This window comes from Bidens hawaiensis, unplaced genomic scaffold, assembly GCF_021521415.1.
Source record: "Bidens hawaiensis isolate Kalapana, Puna unplaced genomic scaffold, B.hawaiensis_p1.1 tig00021678_1, whole genome shotgun sequence".
Lineage (NCBI taxonomy): Eukaryota > Viridiplantae > Streptophyta > Magnoliopsida > Asterales > Asteraceae > Bidens > Bidens hawaiensis.
The window spans coordinates 261,049-283,022 of NW_027493368.1; the positions used below are offsets into that span (position 1 = coordinate 261,049).

General features: G+C 37.8%; 2 protein-coding genes and 1 pseudogene across 3 annotated transcripts; 1 reads left to right on the plus strand and 2 right to left on the minus strand.

Moving 5' to 3' along the window:
- Window positions 1–471: 471 nt before the first annotated feature.
- On the plus strand, window positions 472–3,635 carry LOC143563992 (beta-fructofuranosidase, cell wall isozyme-like). The gene is made up of 6 exons (XM_077051396.1): window positions 472–579; window positions 655–1,218; window positions 1,844–2,002; window positions 2,921–3,159; window positions 3,238–3,331; window positions 3,561–3,635. The coding sequence occupies exons 1-6, from the start codon at window positions 472–474 to the stop codon at window positions 3,633–3,635; spliced, it is 1,239 nt and encodes a 412-aa protein (XP_076907511.1).
- A 6,214-nt stretch (window positions 3,636–9,849) lies between these two features.
- Window positions 9,850–12,179, minus strand: LOC143563982 (heat stress transcription factor A-2-like). Its single transcript, XM_077051387.1, has 3 exons — window positions 11,868–12,179; window positions 10,260–10,939; window positions 9,850–9,943 (listed from the first exon to the last, which is right to left on the minus strand). The coding sequence occupies exons 1-3, from the start codon at window positions 12,177–12,179 to the stop codon at window positions 9,907–9,909; spliced, it is 1,029 nt and encodes a 342-aa protein (XP_076907502.1). The 3' UTR covers window positions 9,850–9,906.
- Window positions 12,180–17,472: 5,293 nt separating this feature from the next.
- LOC143563989 (protein FAR1-RELATED SEQUENCE 7 pseudogene) lies at window positions 17,473–21,564 on the minus strand (annotated as a pseudogene). Its single transcript, XR_013140762.1, has 2 exons — window positions 21,450–21,564; window positions 17,473–19,813 (listed from the first exon to the last, which is right to left on the minus strand). The product of XR_013140762.1 is annotated as a protein FAR1-RELATED SEQUENCE 7 pseudogene (transcript).
- Between the last annotated feature and the right edge of the window lie 410 nt (window positions 21,565–21,974).

Consider the following 21,974-nt stretch of genomic DNA (forward strand, 5'->3'; position numbering starts at 1 on the left):
AGATTGTTGAGAAACCCGCGGAGGAGAAGCGAATTGGAGATATACCGATTGTGCGAGATTTTCCGGAAGTCTTCCCGGAGGATTTTCCTGGACTCCCTCCTATTCGTCAAGTCGAATTCCAAATCGAGTTGACACCCGGTGCAGCACCCATAGCACGAGCCCCGTATCGGCTCGCACCGGCGGAACTTCAGGAGTTGTCCACTCAGTTGCAAGATTTGTTGGATAAGGGTTTTATCCGACCTAGCTCATCACCATGGGGAGCCCCTGTCTTATTTGTCCGAAAGAAAGACGGGACTTTCCGCATGTGTATCGACTACCGGGAGTTGAACAAGGTGACGGTCAAGAACCGTTATCCTTTACCCCGAATTGATGATTTGTTTGACCAGCTTCAAGGATCGAGTTACTACTCGAAGATCGATCTGCGATCTGGTTATCACCAACTAAGAGCCCTTCAGCCCATTGTGGGGGATAATGTATTGGGGCCACTCCGTCTCCTACGACCTCGTGAACTGGTTTATTCTGGAAACGGCTCTTACTCCCCATGAGCACTACGATGCCCAAGGCTTCTTCACTGGTTCAGTAACATTCCTCAATGCCTCCAAACCCATAATCCTCTACACCGGTTAACGGCTAAACAATAATATCCTGGTCCAGAACCTGGCCTTCCCCAAGAACACGACCGACCCCCTTTTGAAAGACTGGACCAAGTGGGCTGCTAACCCCATTCTGATTCCCGAGAACGACACACCTCCTGACCAGTTCCGTGATCCGTCAACCGCTTGGATGGGTCCAGACGGAAGGTGGAGGATGGTGATCGGTGGTAAGATCAACCACTATGCAGCAACGATTTTGTATCACAGTTCTAATGGACTCAAGTGGACTAGGGCTCGTAAGCCCTTCCATTCTTCTAGCAGCATCGATATGTGGGAGTGCCCGAATATCTACCCGGTCAATACATTCCATGTGCTGAAAACAAGCTACGCAAGGCATGACTGGTATGTGCTGGGGAAATATGATCCGAAGGTGGATCGGTTTGTTCTTATTACTGACGATTTTAGCCTCGGTAACAGACACCTGCGCTATGATTACGGGGTCTTCTATGCGTCAAAATCATTCTACAACACCGCCAAAAATCGAAGGGTGTTGTGGGCATGGGTTCCAGAGGTTAGCGATAAACCTGAATCAGATGCAATCAAGAGAGGCTGGTCCGGCCTTCAGGTACTTACTACATTGTCTTACTTTTTTTTATTTGGTCAAATGGTACGTAATATCAATTTCTTTTTACTTACCTAAATGAAAAACATCTTCAACTTTCAATTTCTACATTGTTTATTACATTATTATGAAATAAGAAGCTCATCATCCAATAAACTGAATATACATGCATGCTTTTTATTAACTGTTGAAGGCTTTTATGAATAACTGAAAATGCATGTTTTTTTATTAACTGTTTAAGATGATTAAGGGCTTTTACGAATAACTGAAAATGCATGCTTTTCATGGATTACGTTTAGATATTGTTTATTCCATTCAAGAATAAATAAACTAAAATAACGAGTGTTTTTCAACTGACCCAACATGGTAAGGAGTCTCATTAGCAATTATACGTTTAATGTGAAGGTATAACTGAAGATGCTCATGCTTGTTAGAATTTAATTCAACTATGTTTTGGTAATTTACCTATGGTATTTGAGTTTTGGAACACATAACACATTTTAATGAAACGTATGTACCCAGTGAAGTTTGACTAATAGCTAGCTATTGGAAGGGTCTGTGAGGGTAGGATGGGGCAAACCGTTTTTCTATCGCGGCCCCATATTAATATTTGTTTTATCTATTTCAGTCGTTTCCTAGAACCATTCGCCTGAGCGATAACCAAAAACAGTTAGTTCAGTGGCCGGTGGAGGAAATAATGAAGCTGAGAGGGAAACATGTGAGCATGCAGAATCGAGTTCTCAAGGGTGGGTCCCTGCTTGAAGTGCCAGGCGTAAGAGGTTCACAGGTTAGTTTGTGTGTTATATTGTTATACTAGGTTACTAACCGGGCTGAATAAACATTAATGTCAATAAAAAAAAGAGCTTTATATATATGACATAAACAAACATTAAGTAGATGTTATAGTATATAAAACAATAAATGTCATAGAACCCCATTTGCAAATTTTTAATGTTCCAGAAATACCGAAATTGCCCCTGATGCAAAAATAATTCAACAAACCAAACCGAACCTTAAGTGATTCTTTCTTTGACATGTTAGTAGTTTAAAACATGCCACGATGCCAAAAATGCCCTTTTTAGAAATTTGACCCGTATCAAATTTCCAAAATATTCTTGAAACAAAAAGTCAAATACTGACTTTGAATCTGATCCAAAACCAGATTTGAAACTTCCGAAATCAATCCTTTGATCCAAAAAGTCATGACTGAAACACACTTTTAAACCGTTTAGCTCTTTTTAAACCAAAATATTTTTTTAAACCACCTCGACTCGTACCAGTTATGAACAGGTTAACAGTTATTTGCCGCAAAAACGTTGTTCCTAAACTGCCCCTTGCTAGAGATTATGACCAGAAATCAAATTAAACCTGAATTGTCCAAAATACCCTTGATGTCTGCAACTTGTTGTTTAGTATCCATATGTACCAGATTTATCTCTCCCAACAGCACCTTCTCTCTTACATAATGATAATGAATCTCAAAATAACTTACATTGGCAAAACATAATTTGCTGTAAGTAACAAATCCCCACTGCCCCAAAATAACACATATTACAAATAAAAATTAACATGCTGTAACAACTCAAATAAAATTAAACAACAAATAAAAAACTAGTTGACTATTAAAACAGTTGTCCCATATTGGATTCCTTTATTGTAGAGGTTATATTGCACATTGCCTAATGGAATGGAACTTGTTTTTCAGGCGGATGCAGAAGTGTGGTTTAGTCTACCGGATCTAACTGATGCAGAGTCGATCAATCCTGATACAGCTGACCCACAGCTTCTGTGTAATCAGAAGAATGCTCATATGAGTGGGACTCTTGGCCCATTTGGCCTGCTGGTCCTGGCTTCAAAGGACTTAATCGAACAAGCTGCAGTGTTTTTTCGAGTTTTTAAAGATCCGAAGAAGTTTTGCGTGATCATGTGCAGCGACCAAACGAGGTATGGTACAAATTACTTTCCTGATACATACTTTGGCGTGTCAAAATCTGTAGAAACTAACGTATGGTATAAATTCAGGTCTTCGATTGCACAAGTAGCAAAGGACGATAAGGTGTATGGAGCTTTTCTCAATGTCGACCCCATTAAGGACAAGATTTCACTAAGAACCTTGGTAAGTTTGTTACTGTTATATCCTCCACAGTTCCTAATAGACCCGAACGCGACACCAAAAAAAAAATTGGGTCGACGAACACGGCCCGTTTAAAAGTACATGTTGGATTCGGTTTGACTAGCACAACCCTTGTATAAAATGGGTCGGGTTCTGGTTGACCCGTATACTGTTTTATTCTGGATGACCTAGTATAATATAATATAATGTATATCGTTTTATAATTTTATAGATAGATCACTCGATCGTGGAAAGCTTTGGGGGACACGGACTTGCCTGTATAACAGCGAGAGTTGTCGAAACATGAGAAGAATCTGACCTGATCCATGACGATGTTTCCACGGATGTCGAGATGAACGAACCACGTCTTGATCTTCTTCTCCGGTTGCTTGAGATCTGCAATGGCCTTTTGGGGGTGTGGAGGTGACTGCTAAGAAATCTCAAGGATCTCTTGTTTACAGACACAAAAATATGGTGGTGGCTCTTCTTAAGCCTCCCATATAATAAGGAGGTGGAGACCTCCTTATATAGAGAGCCTCATGGCCACCATCATGGTACCCTAATGGGCCTAGCCCAGTTAGGGTTACCTCCACAAAACCCCCTCAGCCCAATAACATTGTATTAGTCCATATAATAAAATAAGCCAAACATAATAAATTTAGGGTCGTAAAACCGGGTTTAGTACCATACCCCTACAAGCCCCCCAAGTCCAGTGTTGCTCCTATGCGCGCAAGCGTTTAGGTGGAGCGCTGGACTTTATGAGGTGTGTTAGGACATGAGGCGGTTTTTTCCCTTTTCTTCGGCCTTGTCTTTATTGTCAGAGTTTTGGGAGGTTTTCTTCATGATGGTGACATGTTGTGGTCCTTATGATAATGATGGTGCACTAGCATGAATAAGATATAGCACGCATCATAACAATAGTGGCACGGGGCCTGATAAAAGATAGAGTGCGCGTCTCGATAATAATGTAATATAACTTGCGCGCGAGGCAGCTTACGAGCTATAAAAATAATAGAGCTTGCGCGCGAGGCGACTTACGAGCTATAAGAATAATCAAGCTTGCGCGCGAGGCGACTTACGAGCTATGAGAATAATAAAGCTTGCGCGTGAGGCGACTTACGAGCTATGAGAATAATAAAGCTTGCGCGCGAGGCGACTTACGAGCTGTAAAATAATAAAGCTTGCGCGCGAGGCGACTTACGAGTTGTAAAATAATAAGGCTTGCGCGCGAGGCGACTTACGAGCTATGAGAATAATAAGGCTTGCGCGCGAGGCGACTTACGAGCTATGAGAATAATAAAGCTTGCGCGCGAGGCGACTTACGAGCTATAATATGATGATAATGACTGGCCCACCAGGGCCTCTTCTGCGCAGGATGACTATCCCGGTTTGTCTTCAAAATAATAATGGAGGCACAAACGGCCAGATAATAATAATAATGTCATAGGTGCTTGTGCGGATCGTAGCCGAACCTGCAAAAACATATCACTAAAAGTGGATGTATTACAAGGTTCCCATCTTCGGGCAAATTATGAGGTGTGCCCAACCTACGTTGGCGCGTGGCCGTTTGGGATATTATTAGGTTCCCGACCTTTATGTTTGGCGCGTGGCCATGTGGGATATTATTAGGCTCCCGACCTTTAAGTTTGGCGTGTGGCCATATGGGTTTATAAGGATTCCCAACCTTTAAGTTTGGCGCGTATGTGATATGCGCCACGCGCAGATGTTTCATGCGCAGATGTGATATGCGTGAGCATACGTGATGCGTGAGCATACGTGATGCGTGAGCATACGTGATGCGTGAGCATACGCGTGAGCATACGTGATGCGTGAGCATACGCGTGAGCATACGTGATGCGTGAGCATACGCGTGAGCATACGTCATGCGTGAGCATACGTGATGCGTGAGCATGTGCGTGAGCATACGTGATGCGTGAGCATGTGCGTGAGCATACGTGATGCGTGAGCATGTGCGTGAGCATACGTGATGCGTGAGCATGTGCGTGAGCATACGTGATGCGTGAGCATGTACGTGAGCATACGTGATGCGTGAGCATACGTGATGCGTGAGCATGTGCGTGAGCATGTGCGTGAGCATACGTGGTGCGTGAGCATATGCGTGAGCATACGTGATGCGTGAGCATATGTGATGCGTGAGCATGTGATATGCGCCACGCGCATAGGTTTTGGCTTTGTGTCTTCATGACATCCTGATTTTAAGCCTCGTCTATATTTTGTGGGTTGACCCGCCTCGCTCGATGTTAAGGCGGGTGCATACCCCCTTCAAGCCCCCCCCCCCAGTCTAATGTGTCTTGTCTCGCGCGAGCGAGATAAGATAGATATTAGACTAGTTTGCTTTTTCAATAGGGCCTGTTTTTTCTTTTTCTTTTCTTACACGCGCGTTGCGCGCGATTCCATCCCTCTGGTTAAAACGAATCGTCAATGCACGTGGTTGGTTGGTGTTGGATCGCGGTGGTGCGGTGCTCGGTGCCAGCGCGCATGTGTGATGGCGTGCTGCTGCTTCATGGCGATGTATTGAATCGTGGTGGCGCATGCGTGGTGGCGGTACATCGAACCATGGTGGCACATGCACGATGGCGCGCGCGTGTGCTTGTTGAATATAAGGTATGCTTACACATTGAAATTTGAGCAAGGTTGTAAGGAAATTATTAAGTACTCCTTAATAGTTGTCATATTTCAAGCTATTTTGCGATATTTTGAATATGCTGACACGTGTCTTGGCATTTCGTTATTCCTCTTTTGCGCGACGTTATCGTGCACTTATTATAGGGAATTATGAATGAGTTCTTTAGCCTTTTGCGCGTCAGTATGTGTTATATCCATAATAATCCCATGCGCGGCCCCGACCTGAAACCTCAACAACTATGTTTTGGCATGTGCTTTGCCTTAGTTGTGCTTAGGTATGTTATGGTCGAGCCGCGCAATACGCGGGATGGATGCTATGAGTAATTTGAGCTAAGGCTCATATTATTGGGCTAAGGCCCTGACGTTTTAGAGTTAATACTCGTCAACGCGTTTGAGCTTGAAGCTCGCGCATGTATGTTTTACTTCGTTTTATTTTTAGTTTGATGTCAATATAATGTTGTCATATTGATCAAATTAATAAAAGGAAGTGTGAAACATGTATGCAAAGATCAAAATCAGGCTTGCACATGCATGGTGGCGGAGTCGTGACTCGCGGGCGAGCATGCATGGTGGCGAAGCTTGCTCCTTGGCAGTGCGCATGCATGGCGGCGGAGCGGTGACTCGCGGGCGCGCATGTATGGCGGCTAGTCTTTTGCGCAAAACCCACATGGTGGTTTCCGCGGAGTGAGAATTCGCTGGCGCGCGTGCATGGCGGCGGGAGTCTCCGTAATCTAGATTGTAATTTTAAACCTAAAATCCTGGTCTGTAATCCAGATCTAGATCTGTAAATCAGATCTAGATAGATCTGAAGCTCGGAGCGGAGAGAATTTAAAACCGTCACAGATCCGGAGGTTTGATCATCCGAATCAGGTAGTTTCTTTTTTGGATCTACAAATCCTTTTCAGCTTCATTTTTGCACAGATCTGGAAGCCTCTTTTAGATCTATGGATCTTTTTGAGCTTTAATAGAACAAGTCTTGAAGCCTCTTTCTGTAAACTTCCAGATCTGGGTTTTTCTTGGGAGAGATCTGAGGACCGAGACGAAAATCGAAGGGTAGTTCGTTGCCGTCCCACGGATGGCGCCAATGTCGAAATATGAGAAGAATCTGACCTGATCCATGACGATGTTTCCACGGATGTCGAGATGAACGAACCACGTCTTGATCTTCTTCTCCGGTTGCTTGAGATCTGCAATGGCCTTTTGGGGGTGTGGAGGTGACTGCTAAGAAATCTCAAGGATCTCTTGTTTACAGACACAAAAATATGGTGGTGGCTCTTCTTGAGCCTCCCATATAATAAGGAGGTCTCCACCTCCTTATATAGAGAGCCTCATGGCCACCATCATGGTACCCTAATGGGCCTAGCCCAGTTAGGGTTACCTCCACAAAACCCACTCAGCCCAATAACATTGTATTAGTCCATATAATAAAATAAGCCAAACATAATAAATTTAGGGTCGTAAAACCGGGTTTAGTACCATACCCCTACAAGAGTGTACCCAAAGCTTGCAATACATAGTGACGTGAAGCTGTATCTTTTTAATAATGGAAGTAAGCGAGTGATTGTATCAAGTTTAAATGTATGGAACATGAGAGGCGAACATTGTTTCTATGGATTGATAAAAGTTGTGTAATAAAGTGGATATGGTTGAGATGTTGACCGTCTTTGTTTTCATTTATATTTATTTTTTTCTTATTTTGGACTTTGGTTAACTATTTGTGTAGGATTTTTAGTTCTCTAATAAATCGATTGCTAAGTTAAGATCATTTTAATCATGTTGCACGAAAAATGATCATAAAGGCTTCTCATAATAATTAAGATCTTTCCAGTTTATTGATTCGGTTTCTCTTTTAAGATTTTCTTCTCATAATTCTAAATTCAATTAAAATAGGAACGTATGGTTATAAAAGCCCGTAACTTAGTATGTAATTTCAATTTTTCTCTTCCCACTTAGGTCTTTCTAATCAGATAAGTTTTAATTCAAGTTGTGGTGCAAAAAAGAAAAGAAAGTCACGTGTAACAGTGAGAGTGAATATTACTTTATATTTTTGTGGTGAAAGAAGATTATCTTGTATAACCTATTAATTTTGGCATTCATAAATTAATGTTTTTCTTTCCATATCATGAAAAGGTTTTTGGCTGTGTCTAAATAAAAGTATTTTGAGTCTCTAATTTTTTTTCTCCGGTTGAGTCTAACTGAGTCGTAAGTGAATGAAAATGGACAGCCTTTTTTTGACCCATATCACAATAACAAGATATGGGTCAAAAGTCTCAACAATTCATAACTAGTCTATTAGTCGTCATTGAGTTCAAAAGTCTTAAAAACTTAGAACAATTACTGTCAGCTGTAAAATCATTTTTTTCCCATTTAAACAATTATAACAATTCTTAATGCAAGTTATTAAAATTGAAATTGTACTCAAATAAGTTTGTATAAGTTATATAAGTATTCAAATGACTAACTTGTAAATTTTTATAAACTATTAATTTCAGCTTCTAAAAAAAAGCTTATTTTCTAAAAAAAAAAACATAAGCTGATCAAGAAAAGAAAATTTTGTAATTAAAAAGTAATAATAATAAAAGGCATAAAAATAAGATTTGACCTAAAGGATCCTCAACCTTCCTAAATCGACTAGTTACTTGTCTTAGAGCATTCCGAGCTCATTCTCTAAAGTTATTAAACCCATATAATTTAGGGTAAACTTTGAGAAAACCATTCAAATCACCTCTCCAATCCATTCCCGGGTGAATTATATGGCAACTAAAGTAAAAACCTAAGGTGCCGTTTGTTTTTTCAGAGGTAAATATCTGCAGTCTGCGGACCACATCAAAGGTAAAATATGTTTCTCCAGAACTGATTTAGAGAGGAATCGAGAAGAAAAAAAACGAAATTGAAACAAAACGAACAATAATCAAGACAAAAAAAACGAAATTGTTGCAATCTTAAATGAAAAGCTAGTAGAAATCGATGCCTGATTGGTTGAGTAGTTTAGGGTTTTGAAACTAATGATGAACGCTGATTGAGAAACGTTGAAGAGAGCGTATATCAGTTTAAGCATTGGAATTTTGTTTTTATTTTTGATTTATTATAATAGATAGAAATTCCATGGATGAATGGTATTTTTGGAAAATAGTCAATAGAGTATAAGTAGATATGAGTTCATTGTGTATGCACCAAGTGTCACGTAGATATTTTGGTGTTTCACATTTCACACAAAAAAACATGTGTATCATGGCGGAGTGAAATACGAATTGTAGTTGGTGAGGTAGAGTGAAATTATCAGTTATGTTATTAATTAGTAACATAAAAAATGAATGCTCCATTGGCATCCCCGAACATTGTCGGTCTCATCAAATCTTTACACCTTTGTCCTTCATGTTGCACCCGTGGTCGTTGGTAGTGTTTAGCACCCTTGCTGCACATGGGGCGAGGACCAACACCCTGCTCATGCCTTCCACAACAGATAGCCTAACCGGAATCATTTTCTCAAGTTAACCTAAGTCCCAAAACAAATAAAAGAAAACAAAGACTTGCCAATGAAATCCTCTACACAACATCAAGAAAAACTAAGAAATATCCACCCTAGGTCCTTAGAATCTCAATAAACCCAAAAGGTTGGCCTACCATGGGGTCCTCTTTTAGGTTGGAGTCCAATTTGGTAATTGGTATATCAAAGACACTTAATTTATGCTACCACATGCAATGCCATACACACCCCCCTCATGTACCTGCCTTGCCAAAAACACCACCACTGTCCTAACAAGAATGGACAAAACATTAAATAACCCTACTTATTATAATCACACTCATCACTTAAGTCTCACAAGAAACAAAAAGTTACAATAAATATAAACCTTAAAACTTTAAACCCTAAATCATAACAAACTAGCATCCTAAATATTTATGCACAACACCAACTTCATGTCTTTCATTCAATGCCTCCAATTTCTGATTGTACTTCTTTGACCCCTGCATATAAAATTTGAAACATAACAAGCATAGGTGAACAATAACATAAAAGGATACAAGGATAACAGCAGCCTGGCCTCCTCACAATTCCACCATCTCCGCAACTGTATAAAACACATACAAGATCAGAAGCATATATATATAACAAATATCCATAATTGAAATACCAAAAGAAAACAGATCATACATTAGAATCATATCATATGCATCTGACTTGTGCTCAAGAAAGAAGAGGTGGAGTTGCAGAGACCCGCAAACTCATAACACTATAAAATCTTAACAGTCACTTCAATCAAGTATTCAAGGATTAGATGACCTTAAATACTCCATTTGATCCACTAATTCCAGCAAATCTTCATCCCAATCAACCTTTTCACCATCTAAATCATCAACAACAGGTAGAGTTTGATCATCCACATCCACATTCAACAGTTCCTCCCATAGATTCTCATGAGATTCATCATCCACCAAGCTTGAAACATCTTGATCACCAGCATAACTACTTGAATCAACTTCAACATTAGCAGCTGCGAGAAATGGATCTTGTAGATTCTCCACACTTGGTGTCATTGTCAACCGCCTTTTGCGCCCGATTTCAATATGTTCATGTTCTTTCTGTGCATATTTATCCATGTACTTTTGTAAAAACTCCGGGTTGCTAAACGCTTTTGCAAGAAACCCCATCATGTTTTGTTGTTTTCTCTCGTTGGTTCTTAACCTGTTCTCCATGGACATGAGTTTATCTTTTGATTGCTGTTGTAGTTGTCTTAGTCTTATGATTTCAGCCATTAATACGCTTCGGTCACGTTTAAGTGCTTCGAGTTCTTCTTCAATTCCGTATTGGCCTACTTCAATGCACGGACCAGATTCTTGCTTCGGTTGGGTTAGTGGGACCACGTTTCTTCTTCTTCTTATTGTCTTTAGAAGATGCCTTTGACCACCAAGAAACCCTTCATTTGCAAATTCCCATCTGTCTGGATCCACTTTTCTGAAGCCCTAGATATGAACAAAATTTCATAATTTAGTAACTCATGATAATTTGTTAATAGATATGAACAATGTTAGAACACACAATCAGTTAACTCCAAGTAAAAGATCAAAGCTACTTCAAAAGCATTCAATTGAAAACCGAATAACAAGTAATCATATTAAATTGATAAATTCAAGAGACCACAAACTAAAAATTTAAGAGATCACAAACTAAAGTATGATAGTTATCGAAAACCTAGAACAGCGTTAAATGATGAAATCAAACATAGCATCATTTCAAACAAAAAAATCACATTGAATCGTGAAATCCAAATATACTTCGAAGAGAAGACGCCAAAAAAAGGCCCAACAACCACCTAGTTATACAGCATTTTATTGAAGTAATTTAACTGAATGATAAGATAGTTATCGAAAACCTAGAACAGAGTTCAACGATTAAATCAATCTTAAATACACACTGAAACATGTAAATCCGCATTCAATCAATACAGAATACCAAGTGATCCTATCAATTTAGACTAAAAATTACTAGTAGAACGATTTGATCGGATGCTACAAGTATCGAATTGAAGCAATTCATTTGAACAACTGGATAATTACCCTAAACCTAAAACAGAGTTCATTGATGAAATCAATCACACCATCATTTCAAACAAAAAAAATCACAATGAACCGTGAAATCCAAATATATTTCAAAGAGAAACAACAGAATAACAACTTCTACAGCATCGGATTAAAGTAATTCAACCGAACAAGAAGCGAATTATCTAAACCTAGAACAGAGTTCAACAATGAAATCAATCAAACACTGAATCGCTTACAATTAGATGAGAAAACACATATACAGCATCGAATTAAAGTAATTCAACTGAACAACAAGCTAATTATCAACAGAGGTGAAATTAGGTTAACAAATAAACAAATAAATGCTTACATAGGTATTGAGCTGGCGAATAAAGCTGGAGAAATTGCTATGCTTAAAATATCTCGGAAGCAGAGTAGTTGAAAACTTATGCGAGTCCCACACAACGAAGCTGTTCCGTCCTCTGCTCCACGAAACCACGGCATCGGTTGCCGGATCTTCCACCATATCGAATGTTTTCGTCAGGAACGGCGGTGGGCCGACCTCGTGCAGGCCTTCCTTCGGGCGCGGTGAAGAAGAGGAAGATGATGAGCAGTTGGTGGTTGAGGATATGAATGTGATTTCTTCTTCCTTTATGGTTGGTGGTTTTGTGTTCAACTCCATTGTTGGTGATTAAGGATTTGGAAGGTGAGAATGAGATGATAACAGAGTATTTATTAAGAGTCGGAGGAGATGAAGAAGAGTGGGTGGAAGCTTCTAGAGACACACACAACTAATGGATGGATGCTTCTTAGAACAATCTTAAATAAATATCTGAATAAATCTAAATAATTTAGATATTTGGAGGAGACTTGTCGTTTTGAAAGCATAATGCACGATTTATATGTTCGGGAAAAAATTTCCCTACAAGAGGTATGATTAGATGTCCATTCCGTGACCTAGCTAACTTGATATCTTCGGTTTGCCTTTTTCAAAATCGTAGTTTGTGTTTCGAAACAAAATTGATTGAACTAGACGTAACCTGTATATCAAAAAAAATGTTTTGGTAATTTAAGTAGTTATGTAACATTTTTTTTATATTTTTAACTTGTATTGTTTTTAGCGGACATTATAGAAATGTCACCTAAAAGTTCTAGATTAGGAAACTTGGGTTATTCTAGTAAACATGATTCGTATGTTTATTTGTGTCACATAAATTAATCATAACTAACACATTCTTAAAAAAAACATGTGATACAAACACAATTCATGTAACCCCTTAATTTGAACGAGTCAAACAAAACGAGTTGACAAGTAATCTTATAAGAATGTATGTTTTTATTTTAATTTCTAAACCTTTGACGAATAGACTTTGCTTAATAAACATGACAAACTAAAAAAATCTCATTTAATTAAACCTGTTAAAAAAGCATGTATGGATTGGTGAACATGTTAGATAAAACAACCCAAAATATTATTATTTTTACATTCGATTTAATGGTGTTGCATTTAAAGTTTAAACCCAACAATTTCCTCTCTTATTTCTCTATTTCTTTAAAGGAACTAAAAACAAGGAATTATCAAGATATTTTGGTCCCAACGCCCATGTGGAAGATATATTTCAAATCATGCTATTCTTATTTGTACTGTACAACACTATAACTAGTGGGCACTGGGCAGTGTGCGGTGTCATCTAGTGGGCTAGTTCCAGAACGATCTAGATGGTTCGGACAAAATCACTAACATTTTTTTAATTAAAAACGGATTATATTTTTCAAACATTTTTATCAGTTATATATCTTGTTACTCATGACCTAATGTCTAACGACATGATGTTTATCTTTTTGAAATAAAGGTGGTGGATTTTAATAGAAATAAATTTGTTGTTAATAAAAGAGTTATATATTTTGTTTTATGTCACGTTGATAATTTTATTAATAATTAATCACAACAATTTTTGTTTCCTCATATATAGATAGTTTAGGTGCATCATTAATTCAAGTAGTTAATTTATTAAAAATGTAGATCAATATCAAAATATGATAGTTAATAAACAAAATTACATAAATTTGGTCTATGTTATCATAGTTTTCAATACTTTTTCGGCCATGGATATTTTTTATATATTTTTGTATCCTCTCTTTAAATGTTTTCAGAAACTTCTAACAGTTTTTAAAAGATACAATATGGATTTTTGTCTAATAAAAATTGTTTTTTAAAGAAGGCTAGATACTAAGATTTTCGAATTCAAAAACAAACACGTTATAAAGTAGCCACGTTACGGTAATGGTTTTATTAACGAATGATTTCTTATGAAAAAGTAACAAAATATAAAATCTAAAAGTAGTAAATGAATATTCAAAATAAAAGAATAAAAGACATTAATATACTTTGAATATCTGTTATACTTTGAATATCTGTTTCAACCACATATTCAGTTTGTAGGTTGAACGGGAGCCCACATAAAGGTGGTTCTCCGTCCATGTATTGTACTTGAGCTTATTTACTTATATCTTCAAGCGTTCATTGTCAATCTTGTGTTCATGTTTCCTAAAAAATTGTCAAGACTTTAATGAATGAGTTAGCAAATTATTATTTACTCGCATTTGTCTAGCATCAATTATGAAATTTATGTCATCTTTTTACACATCATGTGTCAATAATAGTTTTAGTGACATGTGTAACATGGTTTGTAAAGATTTAAGGATTGACGTGGTTGGGCTCGTAAATGATTATAAGATTTGAGATTTGCATATTAAATGCAAATTAAAAAAAAAGTGTTTTGGTTCGTTTTCGGGTGGCTTATTATTATTCAACTCTTGGAGCTCCAAAGTCACCAAATGAAGTATCTAGAGAGTTGATGGTGAAGCTGTGAAGGTGATGCTGGTCCAAAAGGGTAGGTATTCTATGAACGTGTGTGTCTAACTGTTTATATCAGGGACTGCTGTTAAGGTAATTAACTTTTTTTTTAAGTTGTGTTGCTAACTAGAAACGCTTGTATGAAATATGCATATAACTTTAAGTTTTATATATTTGATTGGTTCATTAGTTAGTCTATTTTGACGACTTTGTAACCAGCATAAGTAGTTGATGATCCCTGGACTTCAGGTCCCTTCAAATGATATTCTTGTTTTGGCAAGAACTTTGTGAATGCAGTGGCGGATCCAGAAATTTTTTTCGGGTGGTGCACTACTTTTAGATGTTTCAATTTCACCGTTTCGGGTATAAAAAATTCCGGGTCAGTTTGAGGTTCCGGTCGGTTCGATGGTTCGGGAAAAGTTCATTACATAATAAATATACGATAAATTAATAAAAGAGACACCGTCATTAGAAATTAAAAAACACATAATATCTATACAGTAGTCTTTACGAATTAAAAATAAAATGCTTATGATCCAAGGTTCTATGGTTCACTTTGATAATATATCTTCACATTCAACATACCTACAAATCAACAATTACAAACTAACAAATTTAAAACTAAGAAAGTAACAAATTAAAACCAATAATCTAACAAACTAAAACTAAATTTAACAAATAACTTAAACAATTAAGTAGTTAACACTTAACAATTAAGAACAATTAACATTTAACAAGAAGTCAAGAACAATTAACATTTAACAATGAATTATAAATGTAAAATTACCTTCAAAGTGGGAGATTAAGAGGATTCGAGTAAGGACTGTAAGGAGACGGCTGACAGAGGACGGGGATGGCCGGCGGCGATGGTCGGAGTGACGGTGCCGGAGTGCGGGAGTGACTGAGTGAGGCTGCCGGAGTGGGGGAGTGACCGAGTCAGGGGCTGAAATCAGGTAAGGGGTGGAGAGGCGCTGTGTTGTTTGTGCTGGTTATGTGTTTGTTTAAAACCCTAACTGAAGTTAGGTAAGTTAGTAAAAAAAAAGAAAAAAAAATTAAAAAAACGAGATTCGATCCTGCGACCTCCGGGTTACAAAACCGGCGTGTTACCAGACAGACAAACACTTCAAATGGTTATATGGTGGTTCCTTTCTAATTTATAGGGTGATTCCTTTATTATTTTCTATATATAATTGTACTATTATTTCAAAATTCGGGTGGTTCCGAGGAACCACCCGATATCACTGTAGATCCGCCCCTGTGTGAATGTGTCCGTTGGGTAGTGTGGTAAATGGTAATTGTTTTGTTCTTTGATGACATAGAAGGCTTTGTGCAATAGAAATACACATTGAAAAAAAACTTTCAAATGGTTGACGTTCATTGCTTTTAAGCTATTTTTTTTAATTCATTAGAGACAGACGTAACCACAGTCAAATACTCATTATATTCGTAAAACATTATCATATTTCCCTTGATTGTCTAGAGAGTAGAGAAAACATTCTTATGTGTTAAAGCAGCGACCTTAGTGTGACTTTTGATCGGCTTTATAGAGTGTAACTCGTTTAGCATGACCCGATGATATCGTTGTTTGCGATTGTTTTGTTGATTTCTTCATGAGGTGTTTCCATATCTCAAAGCATTTCCTTTTTTATGAATCATGATGGAAATTTTTTATCAGCCTATAACATAATAACAATAAGGAAAATATTCAAGTTGCCATTTTTATTAACATAATGACACTTAGCATGATCTAAAAATTTGTGATATTTGTACAATTAAAGAAAGTTAAATAGTGAGGTTTGTACAATTAAATAGGTTTAAATTTAAAGACTTTGGGTAGTATAATTGTATAACAACTTTGGTTTGATGCTACCAAGACGATTGCGTGAGTTTTCACCGAGTTAGAAATTGCTGGATCCACTGCTCCTCTAGAATGCCAGTGTAAATTTGTTCGTTCGTAACTTAATATTTTCATTATTTGTTTTCACTCTCCCTCTCTCAAATCACACCGGTTCTGATCTTCATTCGTTTTCGAGCTTTGTCGAGACATAGACGAACACGATTGTTTCCGATAAAAAGTAGTAATCGGCTGTCCATTTTCATCAAGAATTACGTGATCTTCATCCTCATCCGGGATTCGACATTTTTCCCCGAGAATGATCCTTTTTGACAAAAGCGAATCGCTGCGGGTCATTTTATCATTTTCAAATACTAGATCATTACAATTCTCATCATTCTTCAACACTTTCTTTAATCCCTTCCATCTGCCTGATAATCTCATACTCAAACTCGATGTCAGTTTTGCACCTTGAGATTTACTCGAGCTCCCCCCGACATGGTAAGAAGCCGATTTTATGCTGACCAATCGTGGCGGTGGTGGAAGTTCTTTAATTTCCTTTTGTACAGGAGAATCATCGTTCTCATCTTTAATTGTGGTTGAGACCAAAAATTCGGTATGATCGACAGCTTTGGTCGTCTGAATATTCAATGAATGCGATCGTTTATGTTTATTTTTCTTTTTACCGCACAAAAACAAGTGCATTGCAATAGTAGCGACGACGAGCCAAGAACCTTGTGTGGTGTGTTGAAATGTTGAATGATGACTGTAAATTTGGTTTCAGAAAAGACTCGGATAACCAAGACTGGAAATTGTTTTACTGGATGGTGTTTCTAAATTGTGTTTTTGAGCTAAATAAATTGCTTGAATTGTGGATGAAAGGAGTGGACAAGAAAGAAAGCTTCTTCAACCCACATTTTATGACATTATTATTTTTAGTGAAAAAAACATTGATAACAACGTATAGAATGTATTACACTTTCTACACGCTGTTATTTATTGTATTTTATTGACTTAAGTGTTCATATATTATTAAAACTGCAAATCTACACTAAAACACGTTTTGGATCAACCCAACCCGCTTTGACCCGCACAGAAAAGTAATATATATTAATAACCCATCCACTTTGCCACCTTTACCATACGGTCCAAAACAGAACAACTTTGTATTACATCATTTATCTTAGACAACAATGCAGTTAAAGCCAACATGAAGCTCAACCCAAACAGTTACTACCAAAAACCACAAAACATTAAAATCTTTAACCCTACACCGAACCGACAATTTATAAATAACAAAAGATGAGACATTACAAACCTTCGTTCGCGATTCATCAATTCTGCCAACAAAGATTACGCCTACCTTCTTGCAATATCTCAAACGCCAATTTATATCTTTCAATAGATGCTGCACCTGCATCAATATAACTATGAGCTTCTTCTCTTAAACTCCATATCATCAATGCCTTAAAATCCTGGGACCCACCACCCGACTCAGCATCACGAAGAATCCCATATTTAGCATTTTTAGTCCACCTGTGCAAAATATAGCGAGACGGGATTTCTCTTACGTTCATTATTTGAAAAACCTTTAACGCGTGCCGACACAAAATACCCTCAAACTCAAACATCCTGCAACTGCAACTGATGTTAAGATTCGAAGCGTTAAACGCAACCGTGTTTCGTTCATCCCCGTTCCCACATCTTTGGACCAAGTATCGGCTGATTGCACCCTCGATGTTGATTTTGATCCCGACATAACTGTAACTTTCTAGAAGCTCCTTTTGGAAGACTTTAAACACAGTTATTGTGTAAAGGCGTCTGCATTGTTCTTCTAACGGGTCTTTTGTATGAAGAACGGTTTGCAAGTTAAACGAGTTGAAATCTTCTTTTCTTTCTTCTTCACGGTTATGCTCAATAGCTTTCTCGTACCGCATAACGAATTCGTTTAATTGGACTTGTGGCGTTAAAAGCGTTCCAAAGTATGATTTCATGGTTCCATCAACCGGGATGCCAGCGAAAAACGTACCATGTATGTATAACGGGACCCAGCTTTTTCTCATTTTGTACATGTCTTTTAACCATGTGTTATCTTTTAAGTTATACTTTGTGATGAGAACGCTCCAAGCAGAATCGAATTCACTCGCAGTTTGACTCTGTGAAATGCACGTTTCGTATTCGAATTTGAATTCTTCCATGGACCTTAACGCCCCTAGGTTTTCGTGTTCTTTAGCAAGTATCTGCCATGCGGAAAACCGGTGATGGGTTCCGGGGAACACGTGTGCAATTGCGTTTTGAATGGGTTTGTCTTGATCCGCAATTATGGAAACAGGTCGTTTTCCCGACATGGCCCGAACCCATGCTTGGAAAACCCATGTAAATGATTCTTCTGACTCGTCTGAGATTAATGCACACCCTAGAAGCACAGGTTGTCGATGGTGGTTAACGCCAATAAACGAAGTGAAAGGGACCGTGTAACTCGATTGCCTGTATGACGTGTCGAAAACGATCGAGTCACCGAATTGAGTGCACGAGAATCTTGACCGTCCATCAGCCCAGAAAACACTCATGCATCTTCCGTTATCGATTTCGAGTGCGTAAAAGAAACCAGTATCTTCAGCTTGCCGGGTTTGGAAATATTCAAGAAGCACGTTATACCACCGCGAACCAATGGCGGTTCCTCTATCTCGTTGGACTAAACTAAGACCACCGTTCGTTTCAAGTAAATCCAAATTTTCCAACCCGTTAGTTAATTCTTCCTTAAACGGCTTTTCGTTTTTCTGATTTGTGTCTTCGGGTGAACCGAGTTCATGATTGTGTTCTTTTGATAAACAGTCAACAACCCATCGACCTGTTTCTTGTCTTTGTATTCTCATGTAGGCCCCACACCCAACTCTTGATGGGTGTTGATGGCCTTCTTTAGAGCACACGAATCTTCTAGAAGTAATCGACCCGTCATTTTTTGAACGAAATAACTGACCGATTCGGACTTTAAAACCCATGCTAGCTGCATACATGTGGTAAAACTTGTACGCTTCGTTAGCCGAACCGAACTCGAGACCTTTGCATGGTTCACCTCTTGGTGCGTGTTCGAGTTCGACTCGTTTGATCCGTTTAAGATCAATAGCACCCGACGGGCCATCATCTTCAAGTGATCTGATTCCGGTTCTAGATGACACGTTTGATGTCGGTTTTGGGGTGGGAACGGTTTTTCTTTGAATAATCGGGGGACGTATTTCGCCGGAGATGTCGAGTTCATGATTGTGCTCTGTTTTTATGTTGGCTAAAACCCATTTTCCAGATTCACCCTTTTGTACTCTTATGAAAGCGGGACAACCGGTTCTTAAAGGGGTCTGAAACCCTTCTCGCGAACAAACGTATCTTCGTGAAATGACTGACCCGTCAACTCTCGATCTGTAGAGTTGACCTATTCTGATTTTGAAACCAGCTTGAGTTCCATAATAAGTATAGAATTCTTGGGCTGCTTCTGCTGAGTCAAATTCTAACCCAACATACGGCTCGATTCTAGAATCTTCTCCATGTCCATTAGGTTTAAAAACTGCGGGAGCCGGTTTTGCTCTTACTGTCATGGTGTTGCCTTGAGCTTGCCTATTCATATCAGTTCCTGCAATAAATATAGTGGAAATTATAGGACATGTATTAGAGCTATACAAAATATTAACCACATGCAAGTAAGCATTAATATTTCATACTGAAATGTTCCCGATAGGATGAAGTATTCATATAGGTTAATATCAAACAGTTGTTTAAATATATAAAACCTTCATTTAAATGCAATGTTTCTATTTAAAGTTCCAAAAGTTGAAAAAATAGATATTGAAAATGTAAATTTGGCTCACATGCAGCTTCTTGCAAATTATCAGTCTTGCATTTAAACGATTGAGGATCTAAAACTTAATTGAGAGTCATCACTTAACGATTATCAACCATTCAACCTTCAAAAAAGTCACAATCTTTTAGAAATTTCAACATGTATGGTCAACTACTGAGGTGACAGCAGTGGTGAAGCTTGGACTAAGACACCCCGTGGGTCCCAGGGGGGGACCCATGGCCCTAATTATACGTCACCACTAGGTGACAATATATTAAACTCAAGTCCGACTCCAAGATCCAAAAAAGTTATAACTTCAACCAAACACATCATCTGTAAGCTAAATACGCATCACCATCGCCTATTACACTGTTGTCGATACTTGTGTCGCTTTTAAGGACCGCACATTGTGGTCACTCACATGATAATGTTAACAAGATTTAGGGATATAGGTGCGATCACGCTCTTAAAGAAGGTACCATAAAGGAAATATAGATTTATATTTAAATGTGTTCAAACTTAAAAGATAAGAAGGGTGTATTGTACTCAGTTATGTAATGCTGTAACAATCAAGCAAGAGCAATGGCCAATGGCTATAATATAATGCAGCAAACATTATACATTGTTAAAAACAGAGTTGACTATCTAGCGTCTCGTTTATCTGTTTCACTTAACTTATATAAGCTCAGCCCAGATCATTAAAGCCCTTATCAAATCATCACCATGTATGACACTGATAGATACCAGAAACCTAAAGTACTGAAATTAAGATTTATAGCCACATTCAAAATACGTTGGATCTCCAATCACAAAGATTAAACCCCTAATTTTAATTAACATAAACATCGACGTTTTACAAATGAATGGAGCCTAAACATAACTGCAACACTATTCCTATTTCTGCAAACTATTTGTTTAAGCGGGAACTTGAATAACCGGGTTCGTATCAGACGCACATTAGTCAAAATTAATGAAATTTTAAAGTCCCCATCAGTTACAGAAACCTATCGAGCCATGTCCCAAAACTACAATAAGATTAACAAGAACCTTAATAGAAAGATGAGCTAAACTGGTAGCGGTAATATCATCAAACAGTTTCTCCATTTTACCAAACAAAAGAGTCAACAAAAATATCTGTTGTTTAGCAATTTGCAGATTACAGTTACAAATTTAGTTTTATAAACAGTAATATTATATGCCATTAGGGTTTGTTTACTTTTCAACTTCAGCAATTATATCAAATTCAAAACAAAACTTGTACAGGTCTGTATCAATTACACATAAACAAAATCAAAAATTAGGGCTTTAATGAGAAACTCTAAGACAACACAAAAAAAACCCTAATTTTGCAAAAAAAAACGCATAAACAGCTAGAAACACAAAATAACGCATCAAATGCAGCAATTTGACAAAATTAGGGTTTATTGACCTTTGCATATCGGTGGCAAGCATCAATCGTCACTGCTGGTAGTTGTGACGGTGAGAAGACGAAGGAAATTGAAGCAGAATCTGTGCATATTTGCAGCCGATTTGATGTGAACAAGTGTTTGTGATGTAGGAATTGAATTATTATTATTATTATTTATTTGAGTGTAAATAAAGAGAGTGCGGGTATGGTATATTTGGGGGTGTTCTTCGTCTTCGCGGTGGGATCGTTGGATTAAGTAGATGATGTTATCATACCCGTTCAATGTCATACAAAGTACTGTAACATGATTATTATATTAGCAGTTCTAGATGCGATAATTCAAATTATAAAATTATAACTAAAACAAATAATTACATAACGTATATGAAAAAAAATATATATTACATCTATGCTTGTATCTATACAATGTGTACATAAATTGATTTTATTTATATCACCAAATTATTTTTTTAAATGAATTTAATAAAAAAAAATGTCCGTGCAAAATCGTATCCGAGAATGCTTCTTTCTATTGAAAAATTCAAT

Bases quoted from the DNA above. Each gene is read 5' to 3' on its own strand.
- LOC143563982 (XM_077051387.1), bottom strand. From the start codon at position 12,179: ATGGAGTTGAACACAAAACCACCAACCATAAAGGAAGAAGAAATCACA. The intron at 10,940-11,867 runs GTAAGCATTTAT...GTTCATATCTAG, and splicing joins TTCGCCAGCTCAATACCTAT to GGCTTCAGAAAAGTGGATCC. The intron at 9,944-10,259 runs GTCATCTAATCC...TTTTATATGCAG, and splicing joins GATCAAATGGAGTATTTAAG to GGGTCAAAGAAGTACAATCA.
- LOC143563992 (XM_077051396.1), top strand. From the start codon at position 472: ATGTATTGGGGCCACTCCGTCTCCTACGACCTCGTGAACTGGTTTATT. The intron at 3,160-3,237 runs GTATGGTACAAA...GTATAAATTCAG, and splicing joins ATGTGCAGCGACCAAACGAG to GTCTTCGATTGCACAAGTAG. The intron at 3,332-3,560 runs GTAAGTTTGTTA...ATAATTTTATAG, and splicing joins AGATTTCACTAAGAACCTTG to ATAGATCACTCGATCGTGGA.